Here is a 2,836-nt window from a genome sequence, read left to right as displayed (position 1 = left end):
ATTCTCTTGATACTGAAGAAGATATTTATATATGTCTGTAGGCGAGCAAAAAAACTTTTTTTGTTTTATTTTCTCTCCTTTACCCAGTAAAGATCATATTTGTAGACTGACAAAAAAGAGTCTTGTTATAAAAAATTAACTTTTCACATTACACTCTTACACTGCAAAAATATAACCAAGAAAAATCCCAGAAAATCATTACTGCTTTCAGTGTATAACTCTGTGACATTGAACTCAACTTGATAACAATACCAAATTGTTGTGCTCCCATCTGTAAACTTGGTCTTTCCAGTTTCTAGACATGAGACTATAGATCATCCCATTAAGAAAGTAAAAGTATCTTCCTGGTTTAATCAGTATCAAGGAAAACTATCTGATTTTGTAGGTCTCAATGAAATTTGATCTATTTAGACATGCAACCTTCATTATCAAGAGGTAGCTTTTATATTATTAAATATGTTGATTTAATTCATTTTCCCAAAACACTAACATGCATGATGTAAAATAAGCACATGTAAAATGGTAAATTATGTGCACTGTTTCCTTCCCATAAATGTTGCTATCAAATAAAGCAAAATCACATAATGTGTTACTTAATAGTGACTAAGAACTTGGATTTGTTATGAAGATTAATCAATATTCACCCTAAGAAGCATTTTTTTAATAAAATTTTTGGAAGTGAGATAAAGTTGACTCAATTTTATGTGTAAATTGAAACATTTTACAAATGGCAGATAAAAAGTTTGACATAGATGTCATTATTTTCACACAAATACTTTTAAGAACAGGTAACTCAATTGGAGCACCAGAAATGATGACAACAGTCTCATTTATTATTTCTCCCTTTGCAGTGTCACTGTTTTTTGAAATCATGGAAAACAGGAATACCACTGCATATTTCATTCTCCTAGGACTTTTTAACCACACAAGAGCCCATCAGTTTCTCTTTGTGGTGGTTCTGACAATTTTTTTCTCTTCCATGTTGGGCAATGCCCTCATGCTTCTCCTGATTCACCAGGATCACCGGCTCCACACGCCCATGTACTTTCTACTGAGCCAACTGTCCCTCATGGATGTGATGCTGGCTTCCACCACTGTGCCCAAAATGGCTGTTGGGTACTTGACTTCAAATCAGTTCATCTCCCTCACTGGCTGTGGGTTGCAGATCTTCTTCTTTGTCACCCTGGGTGGTGGAGAATGCTTCCTCTTAGCAGCCATGTCCTATGACCGCTATGTGGCTGTATGCCACCCACTGCAGTACCCCATTCTCATGAGCCAGCAATTATGTTTGAGAATGATTTTGGGGTCTTGGTCCCTGGGAGTAGTTGACGGGGTCATGCAGGCATTTACTACCCTGAGCTTCCCATATTGCAGTACGCGGGAGATCGATCACTTCTTCTGTGAAGCTCCCACGCTGTTGCGTTTGGCTTGCACTGATACGTTTGTCTTTGAGTATGTCATGTACATCTGCTGTGTGCTAATGATTCTGATCCCCTTCTTCTTCATCCTGACCTCCTACAGTCTCATCATTGTTGCTGTTCTCCACATGCATTCCACAGAAACCCTCAGGAAGGCCTTTGCCACCTGTTCCTCTCACTTAGTTGTGGTGGGACTCTTTTATGGAGCTGCCATTTTTATCTACATGAGACCCAAATCCTACAGATCAGCTTCCCACGATAAGGTGGTGTCATCCTTCTATACTGTCCTCACCCCTATGCTGAATCCCCTCATCTACAGCCTGAGGAACAGTGAGGTCAAGGGAGCCCTGAAAAAGTTATGGATCAGGGTGTCACCTTAAATCATGAGTAAGAGAACATATGTTTGCCCCAACAGTCAAGGCCACACAAAGTGACTGTGAATGATTTCCTAGAGGGCAGGAATGAGCACTTTAACTTCTATGTCTATATTGTGTGTGTGGTTTTGCTTTGAATTCAAGATGAATTTTCATTTGGATTTATTTTCTGAGCTGTCTTTACCAAAACAAATGCTGATTGTTAAAAATCAGCATATCCGACTTCATGTCAATGATGTAAAAAAGAAAAAAAAATGTGAATGATTAATCCTTAGTAAAATATTTATCACACCCTAAAATAATTTTTTTTTTAAAGAATAAATTGACTATTCAGGCAATTTTGAGGAATAATTGTTGCCATTTGTTTCAACTGGAGGTATAGCTTACACACAGTGGAATGCTCACATTTAGTATTCCTTCTGCCCTGGTAACTCACATTCATTATAAAGACACAACTTCCACAATCCCCCCCCCATCCAGGAAGTGACTATAGGCCCTTTTCCAGTGAAACCCCCACCTAAGGTGGAACCACTATTCTCATTTTTTTTTTTGGCCGGTGCTAGGTTTGAACCCATCACCTCTGGCATATGGGACCAGCACCCTACTCCTTGAGCCACAGGAACCGCCCCCACTATTCTCATTTTTATCACTATTCTTCAATTTGGGCTTCTCTAAAATTTTATCCTAATAAAAATCAATAGGTTTTTTTTTTTTAATTTTATTGTATTGTATTTATTTCTTTTTGCCTTTTTTAATACATTAATTAATTTATAGGATACAATGTGCTGATTTAATATAGAATAAGGAATACTTGCATCACACTAATTAATATATACCTCATCTCATTTACTTAATTATTGTGTTAAGACATTTATATACTTAATAGATCCAACATGTACCCTTGCAATATGCACCATAAGTGTGATCCCACCATTCACCCTCCCTCCATCTCAACTTCACCCTCCTCCCTCCTTCATCCTGGGCCATAGTTGTGATCTATTCTTCATATGAAAATGTGAGTGAGTGTAAATAGGTTTCATAACA

General features: G+C 37.6%; 1 protein-coding gene across 1 annotated transcript; it reads left to right on the top strand.

Annotated features, from left to right (window-relative positions):
• Positions 1-811: 811 nt before the first annotated feature.
• On the top strand, positions 812-1,798 carry LOC128572524 (olfactory receptor 2T8-like). The gene has a single exon (XM_053572562.1). It carries the CDS (start codon positions 812-814, stop codon positions 1,796-1,798), a length of 987 nt encoding a protein of 328 aa, XP_053428537.1.
• Positions 1,799-2,836: the final 1,038 nt, after the last annotated feature.

The sequence above is a fragment of the Nycticebus coucang genome, chromosome 20 (genome assembly GCF_027406575.1).
Source record: "Nycticebus coucang isolate mNycCou1 chromosome 20, mNycCou1.pri, whole genome shotgun sequence".
NCBI classification, from domain to species: domain Eukaryota; kingdom Metazoa; phylum Chordata; class Mammalia; order Primates; family Lorisidae; genus Nycticebus; species Nycticebus coucang.
Note: the sequence above shows the minus strand (reverse complement) of the source record. Positions and strands in the feature narration are given on the sequence as shown.